This window comes from Heptranchias perlo, chromosome 1, assembly GCF_035084215.1.
Source record: "Heptranchias perlo isolate sHepPer1 chromosome 1, sHepPer1.hap1, whole genome shotgun sequence".
NCBI lineage: Eukaryota > Metazoa > Chordata > Chondrichthyes > Hexanchiformes > Hexanchidae > Heptranchias > Heptranchias perlo.
Window position 1 is genome coordinate 181,225,971 of NC_090325.1, and position 17,148 is coordinate 181,243,118.

Consider the following 17,148-nt stretch of genomic DNA (forward strand, 5'->3'; position numbering starts at 1 on the left):
CTCTCCAGCCAGGGGAAATAGCCTCATTGCATCTACCCTGTCAAGCCCTCTAAGAATTTTATACATTTCAATGAGATCACACCTCATTCTCTAAACTCCAGAGAATATAGGCTCATTCTACTCAATCTCATGAAACCATTGAAAATGCCCCTTTGACATCCTAATTGGTAAATTAGGATGAGCCATGTAATACCAGAAGGTCCACCTGTGCCCCCCCATCCGTACAAACAAAGACTTACCTGCAGAATTACCTGAAGATGTCCTCTTCCTGTCTGGTCTCTCGTCTGACTGAGACCAGCCTGTCAATCAGGCCAGTTTGTCGGACGGGAAACCGTCCTTAAGTCAAAATCCTATGGTTGTCCGGGAAACCCGTACTATTGGGTTTCCCAACCTCAATTTGACCCCCCGCCCCCTTCCTGACTCGGTTTTAAAATTGAGACCCAGATTTCAGTTCCATTCTGATTGTCTCATGTTTGAGTAGCCTACTAACACTCATTGCCTAGGTGTGCACATAGAGAATGGTCACTATGGCAAGGTACCAGAGAATACCTCACATTAAGTAATAATTTTTTTGAATGCATTCTGTTTTAGCTTTTCACTGGAGTGGGTTGTCACTTGACCTTACAGTGAACATATTCAGTTCTACACCATTAGGAAAAACTGGGATGGATTGTGGCCTGTATGTGTCTGTGGTCTTGGTGCAAGCATGCCAGATATACACCAGCAGACTTTTAAACATTATCTTTCTTTTTTGCTGAAGTTTGTGTTCTTTTATTATAACGTGGGAAGATTCAACAAAATATAAAGGCCGAGGTAGTCAGAATTTCTGTGTTAATTATAGTGATCCTAACGTTTGTGTCTCATTCACAAATAGATTAGAACTCTGAAACTTCAGGGTAGGCAGAAGATCCAGACACCCTAGTGTTGACTGGAGGTCACCGGTTACGGTTATTGGCTTAGTACAAAGAGGAGACGAGTCAATTCCCTCTTAATTCTCAATGCACTTTATTAACGTTGTTAGATCATGTACATATAGCTTTTCTGTCTGGTTAGATATAGGCATGCAGTTTACAGCAGATTATACAGTTTTATACCCAAACCAGGATCTAAACGCACACCCGCTAGGTTTCTCTGACACTCCCTGAGTGGTCACAGAATAGAAAGGATATTATATTACCCGGAAAGGAGAGCTGACGCTGGCCAGGCGTTCCGTTCTCTCTCTCTTGACGTCGTCTCTACGTCCCTGACGTAGGGTCTTCCACTTTCGCGATGGTTAGTCTCCGGAGTTTCACACACACACACACTGGCACCAAGCCTGCAATTCTTCAGTCTTATTTCCAAGTCTGTCTTTTCGAATGATGCTGTCTTTCTCCTGTTGGCTTAGATTTCCTCGAGTGGTCGGTGTCATCCCCTGATTGGCTCTGTTCCAAGGGGTTAGGTAGCATCACCTCATTACTCCTTTTCTAAATAAGGACTGGTGTCTCATCACAGCCCCTTTGTCACTTAGAAGCGTAACTAATTCAAACCGGTTCCGGCCAGCTCAGACCAGTGACTGAACTCCAGGTCACTTCAGTTCAAAAGTTAGTCTCAATGCCTGAGTGTTAGCAATTTGAAATAAACTCAGTAGTTTTCTGCAGCCCCTGGCCAACACTAGAGTTTAATTGATTCATTTTGGTTGTCCTATGTCAGTGTTTGTACATTTTGACAACTTGAAATTGATGCACAGCAACTTTAGAAAATATCAAAACATTGAACTAAATATTGAATTGTAATTGACTTGTCTTCCAACATTTTGATGATCGATTATTAATGTTCAAAGTTTTCCTCCCCATCTGAAAGTACAAATCTGTGTGGAGGTTGTGTTCATGTTTGGAAAATGCATAGCAAAATAAACCTTTCCTGTGCACATATGTGCAGGTTGCTCAAGTAGAATTTTGTACATGCGAGTCAGGAATGAGGCATGAATTATTAATCTGTTTGAATGAATAATGCACACATAATAAAAAGTAGAAAGGGAAGGGTAAAGGCTGGAAAAGCAAGAACAGGCTAAGAGGACATGTTAATGACCGGGGGGTGGAATCATTGGTTCTGAAACAATTAAACATTTAAGAATTTTTGATGTAAAATAACTGACACCTGAGGGGGAAAAAAAGCTGAAATTTCAGAAATTAAAGGAGCGTATACCTTCACGTCAAAGTTAGTGGATTAGATGAGATCACTTGAGTGATGAGCACTGACAGTGGAGCCAGTTGGCCCAAAGTGCCTGGACTCACTTAAGCGGAGGGTTTTCTACTGTTTGTCGTGTCCTGCAAAAGCTGAGCATAATAATCCAGCCAGCTATTAATAGGTAGGAACATAGAAATTGCTGGACAAAAAAGACCAGGGTCCATCTAGTCCGTCATCTACCAGGGAGGCATGGAATAATTCAGGATAGACAGACTTTCACATCAGTTCATACATTTAGTTAGATGTTGTGTTGCTTAAGACACCTGAACAGAGCAGTCAGAGTTATTAAACTTTTCAAAATGCAATTATAGAGGTTTCTGGGCCTGGATTTGCCTCCTAACTGCCAGAAATTCCATACAGTGGTCTCTAATTCCGCCCCTGTTCCTAGCTGTTTGCTCAGGCTGAACCTGACAAAGTGCACCCTCAGTATCCTGTTTGACCTTGAGTTGAGTTTCCTGTTCACCAGCGAGTCCACTCATTTCACCTTACCCCACTCTACCTCGACAAATCAAAGTACTAAACTGGACTCTCTGCTCTTGTGATTCTGATCTGCTGCACACCCCTCTCCCTCTGCTCCACCATTGGTGGCAGAGCTTTCAGCTATCATGGTATCTGCACTTTGGAATTCCCCTAATAAACCCTCCACTTGCCACATCTCAGTTGCTTCCCCTAACCCTTCTCCCAACTCTTCTTTCCTTCCCTTACTGCATTACATTAATTAAATTTCTCACAATTTTTCCTCTGGAATCCAGTGCTGGAGCACAATTACTTATTATTTTAGATTCGCTTTACATCTGGTGTGACTAGTTCACACCATTTTCACATGAAATTGGGAAACTCACAAGGCGTGCATAAGGTGCCTGATAGCCTGATAGCTGTTCTGATTAGTTTATCTACAAGGGACAAAACAAAATCCATGCACACTATCTGTCCACAAACGCAGAAAATCGCGTTCAATGCAAACACGTACGCAAGTGATTACGTGCACGGTAAAATTAACTTTCTGGCTGTGAAGCATATTCTCCCAATGAGTTCTGTTGGAAAACCCAACCCTACTGCTGCATTTGTGCCGATTGCTGAAATTATTTTTTTTCTTCTTTAGACATCTTCAAAGTATAAGCATCTGAGCAGCCTCTGTAGTGCGATGTTTCACCATATGGTAAGCTCACATTCTGACAGTGACTTAGCGGAAGTTTCATGCTTAATACAATGATGTTAGGTGTCAGTTGCATTTATCAGTGTTGGTTTCAGGCCTATTACGGTTTTACTCTATCCCACGGGTCCCAGTTTTCTACTGTCTTGCTGAACTGTAATCCAATTTAACACTATAAACGGAGATATCATCTGAGAAGAAACAAGTGGCACTTTAGTTGACGTTATAATGGTTTAAGAATTGATGATAAAACATATGAATTGTTCTAGTGTCATATATAAATAGTTAATAGATTATGTGCTGTTTCCTCAAAATATAATCCAAGCATTTTGGTACTGTTCTGTACACTCTGTATTTTTATAATTATGCTACAGTGTGTCAATTCACCCCAAACATTGAGGTATATAATTGATATGCGGATTTGTGTTTGTGAGAATTTAGTATTTCTTGTGTTAGCTCAAAGATCTAATTTAAAGAAAAGATAGTTAAAGTTACAGCTGCCATTGTATTTTGATGAGGTTTATGAATGTGGAATGCAAAACGTATTGCTCCATTTTCTCCAGATAAGTCATTTGTAATTCAGCAGCATTGTCATTGATAGTGAATGGGATTGTGGAATATTGGAGCTATTTGAAGTTGCCCGTGACTTTTTGTATTGTGTGAATGCGAGAGACACAATCATTGGAGTACAAGCTTAAACTGAACTGTCAAAATCTTTTTAGGTGGTTTGTTATTCAATCTCTTTCACAGGGTCTTTAAATTTGAAATTATTTAGTGTACTACAGAAATAAAAGTAATTAAAGAAAGCTATTTCTTGCTTTACTTAAATTATCTATTGTGTGGGGTTGAACATGCTCCAGATATTGGAAACGGTTTGGTCTAAATAGACTCTCCGTGTAAATATAAACTTTTGGTGGAGGTGCCCTCCTTAGATTGAAAGGATTGGTTGAATCATTGAATGATGATCAATAGAGGCGCTCTGTACCTTGGCAATTTGAACCCTCCCCTCCCTTGATAGATGTTTTGAGTCCCAATGAACACCTGCATCATCACCATTCTCTGCAAAAGAAAATGCTTTAATTAGAAATCTATCTATCTATCTATCTATACAGATATATACATACACAGTTTTTTATATATATATATATATAAAAAACTTACTGTCTGACGTTATGTGGCATATCAAGAAACAGAATTTTATTAAATGAGATTTGTTGAGCTACCATTATTTATCAGTGTGATTAATGTGTTTGGAATGTCTCTAGCAGATGAAAAGCTTAAAATGGGTCAGAACTAAAATAAGCACCCAAATCATTTTATAATCCCTACAAGTTCTGCTGAAACAATTGTTGGGAGCTAAAACTTTTCATTTAAATTATCACAATTATTTTGATATTGTGTCTACTTCCTTTCGTAGGAGGAGGAGAGCTCACCTGACAGATACAAAGATCTAAAGAACTCTTTGACCCACTTGCGATCTCAGCTCCAGGTGAAAGAATGCTCGAGCCCAGTAAATGCACTTTCCACCTTTCAGAACACAAGTTTGCTTTGCACTCCTTAATCCTGTTGTTGGAAGACTAATATCAGATACAGTTATACTTCCAAGTGTAATGAATGTCTCCACACACAGCTACCTGCAAAGAAAAATATAGACCCTTGCCAGAACGTTCCGAGAATTAAAAGCGTCCTTTTGCAACTTTTTTATTGTTGAAAGTTCAAAATAAAAATGCAGCCTAGATTTCCCACTATTGCGGAATTGGTCCGTACCTTCTCTGTGGTGGGACTCCCTCCTGCCACAAGGATGCGCTTCTGATCCCAATTGATTATATGGCCTCAGAGGCCTTTGCATAGTTTTCCCACGCTCCCCAGCCTACGCCGTGGGTCTGCCTGACAGAGGGAGACAAATTAGCTGAGGCAGGCAGAATGAGTAAAGAATGAATAAGGAAAATAATCTATTTGACAGCAGAAACTGGTTTGAAAAAATAAACTGAGTGATGTGACTGGCTCGTTGCATGGCAGTTGCTGCCACCAGAATGATATCTTACGAAGAAAATTGAGCGAATGAACTGGTGTTGCTTTTTGTGAGGTCCTCATTCCTGATTGGTAGCTTTCCTGATCTGTATTTAAGTGAATCAGTTAACAGTTTGTGGTTATTTGAGTCGATCAGAAAAGTATGACAGTTGAATTCTTTTGGGGGTACAGACAGGTTTAATGTGCCACCCTCAGATTTAATGGGGGTAATTCTCATCTTCACCACTTGGGCAGTAAACGGAGAGCCGATTGCACGCCTGATCTTCATTTCCAATGGAAATAAAAATTGGATGGGTTTTATAACTGACAGACGATATACTCTGCCAGTTTACTGCTCAGCGGTGAAGGTGAAAATTACCTTCAACATGTGACAATGATACAAGCCAGATTTTAATTACATAGATAAATGTTCCTTTTTAAGATCATTTCTTAGGCCAAACATAGATGCCATCTTTTTGAAGTCTTCTGCTCTGAGAACATAAGAACATAAGAAACAGGAGCAAGAGTAGGCCATAGGGCCCCTCGAGCCTGTTCCGCCATTCACTGATATCATGACTGACCTTCTACCTCAACTCCACTTTCCCGCTCTATCCCCATTCTCCTTGATTCCCTTAGTGTCGAAATATCCACCGATCTTAGTCTTGAATATAGTCAACGAATGAGCATCCACAGCCCTCTGGGGTAGAGAATTCCAAAGATTCGCAACCCTCTGAGTGTAAAAAATTTTCCTCATCTTGGTCCTAAATGGCCAACCCCTTGTCTTGAGACTATGACCCCCTAATTCTAGACTCTCCAGCCTCTCAGCATCTACCCTGTCAAGCCCTCCAAGAATTTTATACATTTCAATGAGATCACTTCTCATTCTTCTAAATTCCAGAGAATATAGGCCCATTTTACTCAATCTCTCCTCATAGGACAATCCTCTCATCCCAGGAATCAATCTAGTGAACCTTCGTTACACCCCTTCTAAGGCAAGTATATCCTTCCTTAGGAAAGGAGACCAAAACTGTACACAATACTCCAGGTGTGGTCTCACTTGAGCCCTTTATAATTGCAGCAAGACCTCCTTACTCTTATACTCCAACCCCCTTGCAATAAAGGCTATTATACCATTTGCCTTCCTATTTGCTTGCCGTACCTGCATGTTAACTTTCTGTGATTCATGTACAAGGACATCCAGATCTCCCTGACTAACAACATTTCTTAGTCTCTCACCTTTTAAAAGATATTCTGCTATTCTATTCTTCCTACCAAAGTGGATAATTTCACATTTCCCCACATTATACCCCATCTGCCACCTTCTCGCTCACTCACTTAACCTGTCTATATCTCTTTGCATCCTCCTCACAGCTTACTTTCCCACCTGGCTTTGTATCATCAGCAAACTTGGATACATTACACTCGGTCCCCTCATCTAAATCATTGATACATATTGTGAACAGCTGAGGCCCAAGCTCTGATCCTTGCGGCACCCCACAATCTACCAACCCGAAAATGACCTGCTTATTCCTACTGTCTGTTTTCTGCCCGTTAACCAATCCTCAATCCACACGAATATATTACCCCAATTCCATGAGCCCTAATCTTGTGTAATAACCTTTTATGTGGCACCTTATCGAATGCCTTTTGAAAATCCAAATATACTACATCCATTGGCTCCCCCTTATCTGCCCTGCTAATTATACTCTCAAAAAATTCTAATAGATTTGTCAAACACAATTTCCCTTTCATAAGGCTCTGCCTAATCATATTTAGATTTTCTAAGTGCCCTGTTGCTACGTCCTTAATAATCGATTATAGCATTTTGCCTACTACTGATGTCAGGCTAATTGGCCTATAGTTCCCTGTTTTATCTCTCCCTCCTTTCTTGAATAGCGGGGTTACATTTGCTACCTTCTAATCCATGGAGACCGTTCTAGAATCTAGGGAATTCTGGAAGATCAAAACCAATACATCATCTATCTCTGCAGCCACTTCATTTAAAACCCTAGGATGTAGGCCATCAGGTCTAGGGGATTTGATGGCTTTTAGTCCCATTAATTTCTCCAGTACTTTTTCTTTACTAATCTTAATTGCTTTAAGTTCCTCACTCTCAGTAGACCCTTGGCTCCCCACTATTTCCAGTACGTTTTTTGTGCCTTCTATTGTGAAAACAGATAAAAATATTTGTTTAATGTCTCTGCCATTTCCTAATTCCCCATTATAATTTCTCCTGTCTCTGCCTCTAAGGGATCCATGTTTACTTTTGCTAATCTCTTCCTTTTTACATACTTGTAGAAGCTCTTACAATCTGTTTTTATATTTCTTGCTAGTTTACTCTCATATTTAATTCTCTCCCTCTTTATCAATTTCTTGGTCATCCTTTGTTGATTTCTAAAACCCTCCCAATTCTCAGGTTTACTACTCTTTTTGGCAACATTGGAAGCCTCTTCTTTTAATTTAATACTATCCTTAACTGCTCTAGTTAGCCACAGTTGGATCATTTCTCCCATGGAGTTTTTATTCCTCAAGGGAATGTATATTCATTGAGAATTGTGAATTATTTCTTTAAATGTTCACCATTGCTTATCTACCATCATATCTTTTAATCTAATTTCCCAATCTACCTTCGCCAACTCACCCCTCATACCAAAATAATTGGCTTTGTTTAAATTTAAGACCCTAGTTTCGGACTTAACTCCATCACTCTCAAACTCAATATGAAATTCTATCATATTATGATCACTCTGCCCCAGAGGATCCTGAACTCTAAGATTACTAATTAACCCTGTCTCATTACACAATAACAGATCTAAAATAGTCTGTTCCCTCGTTGGTTCCTCGACATATTGTTCTAGAAAACTGTCTCGAATGCATTCCATACATTAAACTCAATATTTTGGTTTCAATCAGAATGGAGACATTTTGTTTCGAGAAGAGTTGTTGCAGGAGAAGTGGACAGCTGTACTGGATGCAGCCCGGAACAAGAACACTCAGACTCCCTCCATTGGACAGTGTGTTCAAGAGGCCATGATCATTGCAAGTAGGACATTGTACACAATATCACATCCTGCAATCAACTTCACTATCCCTTTAATCAATACCCTGTCATATTGTTAATGACTCAACTATTTGATAAGAATGCATTTTACTGTAAAATAATGGTTAGTCCTTTAACTGTTTTAGATCAGTAAACTCATTTCAGAGCTTGCCAAAATTGTATTGTGAGAGCTTTCAGCCTTGTTCAGGCATTTGTTTCATCTTTCAATATTACAAACTGGACCACATTAACCCTTTCTAATGTTTCTTTATGATGCATGCAATTCTTTTTTAACGTTCAGTTTTTCTATTTGAAATTCACATGAACATTACATTAATGTAATCATCATACATTCAAAAATGCACACTCCATCCTCTACTATTTAATATTTCAAAGAGCTGTCTCCTTCCCTTTGTGTTTGACCCACGTTTAACTACCTCCTGTTAATATTGTTTTGCAGTCATTCACACTGGGTGACAGGCACCTTTATAAATTCATCACCTATCTCACCAACTGTATGTTGCCTTTCCATGTTTGTGGGTTTATTTTTGTTCTTTGAAAAAGGGAATCAAAATTTCAGTGGAAATCAGAGAAAAAAAATCTTACACAGTTGAAAGTTGAATGTACACTGCTAGTATTCATTCTCTAAGTGTGTAAAAGGCAAAAACATTACACTAGGACTTCTTAGCAATCATGATATAGGGCAGGAGGAGAAAACAGGTATTTAGAAAGCCACATGTTGCATTTGTAATTCAAATCAAGGTAAAATAAATGGAAAACTGAATGCATATGGAAGGATAATTGAAGACAAAAAAGGGTAAAAAAACGGAATGACTTGAGGTGTCAATATACGAGCTGAAAACTTGACAAAGCAATCAGTTCTGGGAGTCTGGAATTTCTCTGGAGCTGCTGAGAATCTAAGGGTTCAATACACCAATGTAATGTACAAACATACACTTGCTGTGGTCCAGTATAGGCAGACACTAAATTGAGGGATAAAAGAATTGGACATTTGTTGTACGACAAAAAGGAGAATATATTCTGGACTTGATATTAATATAGTAACTGGCCTATTGTTCCTCTGTAATTGCGAAGCTCAACAGAAAAAGGTTAACTTCAAATAAAGCCAATGCAACTCTCTTGCATGGCCATTTCCAGGAACGTGGAAGCACCACTGCAATATGTGCAGCAACAAATTTTCCAATGTGTTCAACATTTTCCCCAGGATATCTGTGTTACAAATTTTGGGTCTGCACTCGATATTCTTTTGGATTACCAGTCTCTCTTGTGAAAGGACCAGGCGTCCCCTACGGTCAAGTTTCCCTTTACTGCCTAATATATATTCATACAATAGCGTGACCCAGGAGTCATAGCAATGAAACCCCTCTTTGTGTGTGACCTGGATACTATAGCCTCACTCATGCTCTCACATATGCTTCTATTTTCCAGAAGATGAGCATTCTAGTGAGACAAGTCTATTTGTAAACCAACAAGCTGTTTCTTTCACATGTAAATATGATTGAACAGCTTACAGTGAATTTTACTATATTTCATAACACCCCTTATAACATAAAAAAAACCACAAAGCATGCCACACTTTTTCTGTTAGTGGACTGTGCACTTTACTGACTATAGCAAATCTTTGAGACTAGTTGGTGCCAAACTTAGGAAGGGAGTTCTCTTCCTCTGTGTTTGACGTCCATCCCAGATTTCTGCAGATCGAGCATAGTCCTAACTAGATAGGAAAGCAAAGACTTGACCTCTGGTCCTTCCCCAGCTTTCTATGTTGCCAATTAAACCTGCTACTGCCTTGCTAGATGGAGGCTCCTGACAGCCTCCTCCTGTACTCCTGCTGGTCTCACATTCCGGCATAATATCTGTAACAAAAGGCCAGTTACTATATTTTGTGAATTTTTACCGAAATATCTTAACTAACCCTCACTATCTGAAGTTGATGTAGTGTGCGAGAAAAATGACTTGACTGGATCTAATTTGCATTCCTAGAATGTATGTGTTCTGTAGATTTAATTCCTCATGAGCTAAATTTAACTTAATAACAATTTTTAAACTATAATTTACCCAGAATTACTCCAAAGTCAACTGATCAAAAATCCCAAAATATGACAATCTTCTACAATTTTGGATAAAAGATGAAACACAAAAAAATATGCTCAAGCTAACAAAAATTCGAATGAATCTCCGTGTATCTTCTGTGTGCTTTTCAACAGAACTGGCTTCTGAGTGTATCTGCGGTTACCCCAAACTGTCCGAGGCTGTTAAGGAAGGGCGTCTTATACCACTGCTAGAAGCAAACTCTTGTATATTGGCAAATCTAATGCAGGTTCTTAGGACTGGGGATGTGGAGAAGGTGAGGAAAGTCTCCTGAGGAATCGCACCTAAATGTAGCTGAATAATTTGCTCTTATTGTATAATTTTTTGATTTCTATGTATTTTAAAGCTGTATTGTCTTATACAACATGATGGCTTTGGTTTTCGTTTCAAATAAAGTTACTGTTGCTGAAGTGGAAAGTGCAAAAATTCACACTGGTGCCCTGGGGATTGTTTGTTCTTCTAAGGTTGAGGCTGGAAAGAGCTTTGCTCCATAACTAACTCTGCTATCCATACCTGACCTGGGAGTGCATGAGGCTGAACTAGGTGAAGAAAAGTGGGAAAATGTTTTGTTATCCAGCACTAACATATGTCACCTTAATGGACATAACATTCACTAAAACATTTTAAACGTATAAAATAAAATTAAGCAAAAATTCTCATTTTCTCCCATAAATGTAAAATAAAGAACAACAAACTGCAGATAAGTATAAAAGACATTGATAGGAAAAATGATTACATAGACTTTCTTTATAACTAGAAAATATGTAACACCTATGCAATTTAATATATTCGGTAATTTTCCACAGTAATTAGTTATTCTGATTCTTCAATCTGAGTATTTAGCTTTCTGGCTGTCTATTTAAAATAAAGAAAGATTTGCATTGATATAGCGCCTTTCATGACCTCACGGTGTCCCAAAGCGCTTTACAGCCAATTAAGTACTTTTGAAGTGTAGTCACTGTTGTAATGTAGGGAAATGCAGCAGCCAATTTGCGCACAGCAAGGTCCCGCACACAGCAATGTGGCAATGACCAGATCATCTGTTTTAGTGATGTTGGTTGAGGGATAAATATTGGCCAAGGCACCGGGGAGAACTCCCCTGCTCTTTTTCGAAATAGTGCCATGGGATCTTTTACGTCCACCTGAGAGGGCAAATGGGGTCTCAGTTTAACTTCTCATCTGAAAGATGGCACCTCCGACAGTGCAGCACTCTTCACTCCCTTGGTAGTCTACTGGAGTGTCAGCCTAGATTGATACCTACAATTTATACTTTGAATATCAAATAAAATGAAAGGCAATGCATAGTGAAATTATATTTTCTGTCCTGCCTGGGGAGACTGTTTTAAGAATTGCTACTTGGTTCATAATTAAAAAGCAAAAATCATGTGCTAGAAATTCGGCTGTGATTTATCCCTGTGCTCCCCGAAATGGGCCCATGTCGCCAATGAACTTTTTTTTAATATTCGTTCATGGGATGTGGGCGTCGCTGGCAACGCCAGCATTTATTGCCCATCTCTAATTGCCCTTGAGAAGGTGGTGGTGAGCCGCCTTCTTGAACCGCTGCAGTCTATGTGGTGAAGGTTCTCCCACAGTGCTGTTAGGAAGGGAGTTCCAGGATTTTGACCCAGCGACGATGAAGGAACGGCAATATATTTCCAAGTCAGGATGGTGTGTGACTTGGAGGGGAACGTGCAGGTGCTGTTGTTCCCATGTGCCTGCTGCTCTTGTCCTTCTAGGTGGTAGAGGTCGCGGGTTTTGGAGGTGCTGTCAGAGAAGCCTTGGCGAGTTGCTGCAGTGCATCCTGTAGATTGTACACATTGCAGCCACGGTGCGCCGGTGGTGAAGGGAGTGACAATTTATGGTGGTGGATGGGGTACCAATCTAGAGGGCTGTTTTGTCCTGGATAGTTTTGAGCTTCTTGAGTGTTGTTGGGCTGCACTCATCCAGGCAAGCGGAGAGTATTCCATCACACTCCTGACTTGTGCCTTGTAGATGATGGAAAGGCTTTGGGGAAGTCAGGAGGTGAGTCACTCACCGCAGAATACCCAGCCTATTTAATACAGTTTTGAAAACCAAGTGAATTTGAAGAAATATGGGGGATATGTTTTCTACAAATGGCATTTCACTTTAGTTAATATATTTGTTGTGCTAACCATATGGAGTTACTATTTATCCAATAAAATAATTCTTGCTGTCAAATGAAAACATGCTTAACAGCTTGGCAATCTTTGGGTGATTGATTTTTTGTTTGGATTGAAACAATTTTTGGATTCATATGACAATAATATGATTTTTTTTCTGAAATCCTGATACACAAGCTAGCTTTTGAAGCAGCGGATAATTCTCCTCTAGAATTCATACAATTCTCTGAGATCCCAATTTGGTGTCTCCAATCCTGCTCTGAAGCTGCATTCTTTTTATGAACCAGTTAGCTCAGCTATCCAGTCCTGATTACTTCCATGAATAATATAATGTCAACAAACTTTAAAAAGAGAACTGTGTAGCCCTCCCTCCCTCTGCCAACCTTAAATGTTAACTTCTGGTTTGGCTCTGCGGAGGAACTACAGGATTTCCCACCACTCCCCACCCCCACCCCCAACCCGGCGAGCTGCCTGTCAGCAATGGAACATAGGAACAGGAGTAGGGCATTCAGCCCCTCGAACCTGTTCCGCCATCCAATGAGATCATGGCGGAACTGTATCCTTACTCCATTTACCAGCCTAGGCTCCGTATCCCTTAATACCCTTAGCTAGCAAAAATCTTTCGATCTCAGATTTAAAATGATTAATTGAGCTAGAATCTACTGCTCTTTGTGGAAGAGCATTCCATACTTCTTCCACCCTTTGCTTGAAGAAATTTTCCCTAACTTCTCTCCTGAATGGCCTGGCTCTGATTTTAAGGTTATGTCCCCTTTTCCTAGACCCCCCCCACCAGTGGAAAAAAGTTTCTCCCTACCCTATCAATTGCTTTCAAAATCTTAAAAACCTCAATCAAATCACCCCTTAACCTTCTATATTCCAGGGAATACCAACCTAGTTTATGTAATCTCTCCTCATAATTTAACCCTTGGAGCCCTGGTAACATTTTGGTGAATCTGTGCTGCACTCCTTCCAAGGCCAATATATCCTTTCTAAGGTGCAGGGCCCAGAAGTGTACATAGTACTCCAGATGTGGTCTAATCAGGGCTTTGTATAGCTATGGCAAAACTCTCTTCCTTTTATAGTTTAGCCCTCTGGATATAAAGGCTAACATTCCATTAGCCTTTATGATTATTTTTTGTACCTGACCACTACATTTTAGTGATCTGTGTACAAGGACACCTAAATCTCATTGGCAGCTCGCCAAGCCAACTCAAATGAGGCCAACCATGAAAATGGTCTGGGCCTCTTGCTAGTGCAGATTAAAATGACTCCCATTCCGTCCACTGCCCGCCCGATGTGTACTGTAACTGAAAATCTGCCCTCACTTGTTTAATGCTTATATGCCAAAAGACACCATTTAACATAAAAAGAGAATCAACTAGTGCAATCACAAAGGCATTTAAAGTAAAAAAAGATGAAAGCTCTGGGTCTAATCAGTAGATTCGTATAATTTTTGTGAATATTCACTTGGATCTCGTTATTGTGCTGTCCACTGTTTGTGTAATTACCGTTGCTGTTACATTTTGATCCTGCTGTATATTTAATTTAATTATGTATGTAGAGCAACACATAATTTGTCATAATCTTATCCTCAGGTCAGAGCAGTCCTTCAGAGCTCTGAGACACAAGAAGAACTGGCCATTTTGTTGGACCCTGAAGTTGGACAATTGGCATGTCAGGACCTATCATCATCCATGGTTGAAAAACAAGAGATCATTAAGACAGCTCAAGAGATCAAGAAATGTGGAGATGACCGAACTATTGCCAAGGAATTTGCCAGTGATGCTGTCGTTCCTATGGATCCCATTCCTAATGAGTCGCAGCCTGACCAATTGGAGCGTGCGAGTCAGAAAGTCACCAGTGCAAAGTTAAGATGCCTGTTTGTACACAAGAATGTAGATTGCAGTGGTAGTAACACAGAGATTTGTACACTACCAAAGGCATATTTCAGCATGAAAAGAGAATCTGCTAGCACAGACACAAAGGCATTGACCAAAACCATAGCAAACCTTGAGGCTGAAATACAACAACTTCAGAGAGAGAAGGCAGAACTTGATCAACATTTGCAGTGCAAGAACAAGCAGTTACTTAAGGCAGCTGGAGAAAAGTGTAAATTAGAGGATGAATTGTGTGTTGCAGAAAGTGAAATGAACCATTTATCTCAGAAACTTGAGGCAGTAACAAAAGAAAAGGCCCAGGAAGAAGAATCAATGAAAAACAACTTAAGGAAAGAAAATGAGGTTTTGGAGAAGAGAAACAAAGAGCTGCTAAATAGGATTGCAAAACTGGAATCTGACCAAAGAGAAGTGGAGGCAGAGTTTCAAGAGAAGGATGAGGAATGTTTGCAGAGAATGTCTAAGCTGAGAGAAGAGAAGAGCAAGCTGGAAGACAAAATTAGCTGCATGCAGAAAGAAAATGCACAGAAATTAATGGAGTGTCATCAAACTGTTGAAAAATTGAGCACACAAAATGAGCAACTGAAGAAAAGAATATCAGAGTTGGAATCCAAGGATAAAACTCTTACCAACACAGTGACTGGACTGAAAGAAGAAATAGAAACGTTGATGAATGAAAATGAACATCTGCTAAAGAAAACTAACAAACTGGAGAATGAGAAGACACATGTAATTCACCAAACTGTGCAACAGTTAACAGGAGAGAATGAAAATCTTTTAGAAAAGGTCAGAGAATTGGAAAGTGAAATGGAGAAGCATCTTACTGAGAGCAGTGCATCGCAAGACAAAATAAATCATTTAGAAAATGAAAACAGAAAATTGATCAATTTGAAAGAAAATCTAATTATAGAGCTGAAAGCCCAGGGAACTGTTGAAGTATCTAACGAGCAAGACAAATTAAAGGAAATTCTAAAGCAACAGAATGATAATTTATTGCAAGAAGTCCCTTTCAAAAAAGATGACAGGAAGATGATGTTCAAGGCTGAAAAAGTGTGTGAAGTGAAACAAAGCAAGAACTTGATGAAACAGAATGCTGAATTTAATGATGTATTGACGGAATCATCTGCAATGAAGCACATTGGAGAATCTAATGATTATCAGACCTTGGCGTCTAAGAAGAATGCAGAGGACAAAAAATGCCTTGTTGAAGAAACTGGATCAATTGTAGAAACACGCATTGAAGAAATTGCAATTGTGAAAGATGTGGCTTCAGAAGCCATTAATTACTCTGACAGAATTAAATTGTTGGAAAGTGCTATTAAGGTAAGGGAAATGTGAGAGAAAAAAATGGATAATTGTAGACGCCTAATACAATATTTCTTTTCAAATATCAATTATTTTATTATTATTGCTTTTGCAGTTGCAGTACTATTGCTATACCAGTCTGTTTTTCAAATATCAATTATTTTAAATTTTTGACAGTAGCTTTATAGGAATGCATAAAACATAAAGAGCTGATTTGATGTTTGGTTAAAAAACTATCTTGCCATCATAAATTAACACAACATGTCATTAATTAATCAATCCCAATTTCACTCAAAGGAAAAAGATGAATCCCTGAAAAAGCTAAAGTTGGATTATGATATTCTACAAAGAAAACTGCCAGATGCTGAGGAGGAGTTTGCAACTGGAGACTTAATATTTAAACATGAAGAGCACGATTTGCAGGTGAAGGAGTGCCCTGCTAAGAAACCCGCAACCGAGGTAAATTAAAAAAAAAAAAATCTCTCTAATATTGTTGTTAGTCTTCCAACACTTTCTTGAACGATTAAACTTTGTTAAACAATTCTCTCAAATATCAGATGCTGCAGCTGACTTTGATGGAAAGGAACAATTCACTTGAGAAACTACTTGTGAAAACAGAACAGGAGCTGAAGTCTAAACAAGAAGGACTGGACAAGGCAAAAGCTGAGGTACATCTGTGCCATTTTATCAATCTGCTCAGTCCTTGATAGGATGACTGCAATTGGACATTCTGTGCAGAGTTTATTTTATTGCCTCCTGTCTATTCCACAGCAGAGGTTTACTCACTGCCATTTGTTTCTAACTTCAGTTTTTAAAATATAATCGTCTGTCCATGTCACCGCTGGGCTCCTTTTAAGTATTTTTTGCTGTTTCCTTAACATTCAGTAACATTATCCTTTCCATCTGTATCAACAAGTCAGGCTAGCTTGTAAAGCGAATCAGACCCATCAAGAGCTTTTTGGCTATAGTCTTGAACCTGATCTCTTTATTTGAGACAAATATTTGCCTTCTTGCATTTATTCCAAAGATGTTCATTGGTTTTCTTTTCTTTTTTGTCTGCTAAGAGGCTGGAAATCTTGTCTTTTTTAAATGGTGAAATAGTTGTGGTTTTATAACTATATAGGGTTACCTTTTCTCCCCTCCTTTTCTAAAGGCATTGACTCACACGTGGGTAGGCACTGGTCATTTTTTCTTAAAAGAAATTACTTCTCTACTCCTGAATGCACTGTCTCGTAGATCATGCTAGATTATAGTTCCATGGCTGTC

The 17,148-nt window shown here is 39.2% G+C and overlaps 1 protein-coding gene across 2 annotated transcripts in view; it reads left to right on the top strand.

The window, feature by feature from the left end:
• Positions 1–17,148, top strand: part of LOC137328376 (uncharacterized) — a 127,066-nt gene that overhangs the window by 29,530 nt on the left and 80,388 nt on the right. For both annotated transcript variants that reach the window (XM_067994332.1, XM_067994333.1), the window contains exons 6-12: positions 3,329–3,385; positions 4,797–4,868; positions 8,303–8,432; positions 10,658–10,797; positions 14,278–15,900; positions 16,180–16,341; positions 16,440–16,550. In XM_067994332.1, coding sequence (XP_067850433.1) covers positions 3,329–3,385; positions 4,797–4,868; positions 8,303–8,432; positions 10,658–10,797; positions 14,278–15,900; positions 16,180–16,341; positions 16,440–16,550 — 2,295 coding nt within the window. The remainder of the gene's footprint in view (positions 1–3,328; positions 3,386–4,796; positions 4,869–8,302; positions 8,433–10,657; positions 10,798–14,277; positions 15,901–16,179; positions 16,342–16,439; positions 16,551–17,148) is intronic.